The 1,213-nt window shown below is 43.6% G+C and overlaps 1 protein-coding gene across 1 annotated transcript in view; it reads left to right on the top strand.

Moving 5' to 3' along the window:
• The window catches only part of LOC105268137 (uncharacterized), a gene marked incomplete at its 3' end in the record, with an annotated part of 4,785 nt that extends 3,577 nt beyond the window's left edge, over positions 1-1,208 (top strand). Inside the window, exons 2-4 of the mRNA XM_011307436.1 lie at positions 5-93; positions 382-924; positions 993-1,208. Of these exons, the coding sequence (XP_011305738.1) occupies positions 5-93; positions 382-924; positions 993-1,208 (848 nt within the window). The remainder of the gene's footprint in view (positions 1-4; positions 94-381; positions 925-992) is intronic.
• Between the last annotated feature and the right edge of the window lie 5 nt (positions 1,209-1,213).

Genomic DNA, 1,213 nt, shown 5'->3' with positions numbered 1-1,213 from the left:
CCAGGGGATAGAGAGCTCAGGGTGATCGTCATCGGGGCAAGGCATCTGCCACAGAATTTTGGATTCACCAGAGTCAACAGCTACATCGTCAGGGTGAGGGAAATTTTTTTAAAGATATCTGCAGCCTAGTTGTAATTTTGTCAAATCGATCGACTCTGGGTAATGAATTATCTCGGAAATTATCGGTTTGACACGAAAGTCATAAAGACCTTTCTTGTAGCAAATTAAATTTCCGAGAAAAAATGTTTCTTGATAATTTCTTCTCAAATCAGTACTTTTTTAGATACATCGGTATTTAACACTCCCATGGTTTTGCTTTTAAATCACCCAAAATGTTTTCGTGAGAATTTTCCAACCGATTTTTCCTCCATTTCCTTGAAGGTAAAACTTTTCCCTGGAAAAGATAAATTCGAGACAACAACGAAAAATGAATCATGGCCTCAGTGGAACGAGGAGTTCGTATTTCCCCTTCGAAAAGAGACAAAAGTTCGATTTGGAAAATCGAAAGTGACTGAAGAAGAGATCGACGGATCGAGACTAATAATCGCGACACTATACGCAATCCTGGAGGACAAGCCCCTGGTGGCATCTGAGAAGAAGGAAATGGATAAAGATAAATCGAAGAAGTCTCCAGAGAAGGACTCGAAGAAGAAAGACAGCTCTGGAGCTTCGGGCTCGCAGGAGACAAAATCCAACAAATTGCTGAGCCAATTCTTCAACAAGAGCCAGGATAAGGAGGATAAAACCCCAGAGAGGAGGAAGATCGATCAGAGGAGGACTGTGGGTGCTACGACAATCCCTCTGGACCCGAAGAACTTCGGGATAAAGCCACCAAGGCCAAAACACCCAGAGGATGTCTCCACTGGAGATCTCTGGAAACCTCTGAGACCTATTGCCAGTGGAATCTCTGGAGCTGAAGACAGGGTAATTGATAGAAAACAATTATATTTTTATAACTATGAGAAGAATAATTTTGTTTTACCCATTGTCAGAGGGAGAATAAGAAGGGACAGGTGGAGATGGTCCTCATCCAGGAGAAGAGCGACAAGAAGGACGTGAGCGAGGGCAAACTCGTCCTGAGTTTGTCCAGACTCAGGTGTTCCCTCCAGACGATGCACGAGCAGGAGTCGTTGAAGGGACAATTGTATATTAAAATGTCAGTGGTCGAGGGTGGAAGGGTCACTCACTTCTGGAAGAGCGATCGATTCAATCC

The sequence above is a fragment of the Fopius arisanus genome, unplaced genomic scaffold (assembly GCF_000806365.1).
Source record: "Fopius arisanus strain USDA-PBARC FA_bdor unplaced genomic scaffold, ASM80636v1 scaffold00053, whole genome shotgun sequence".
Taxonomy (NCBI): domain Eukaryota; kingdom Metazoa; phylum Arthropoda; class Insecta; order Hymenoptera; family Braconidae; genus Fopius; species Fopius arisanus.
This window is presented reverse-complemented; position numbering and strand designations above follow the sequence as displayed.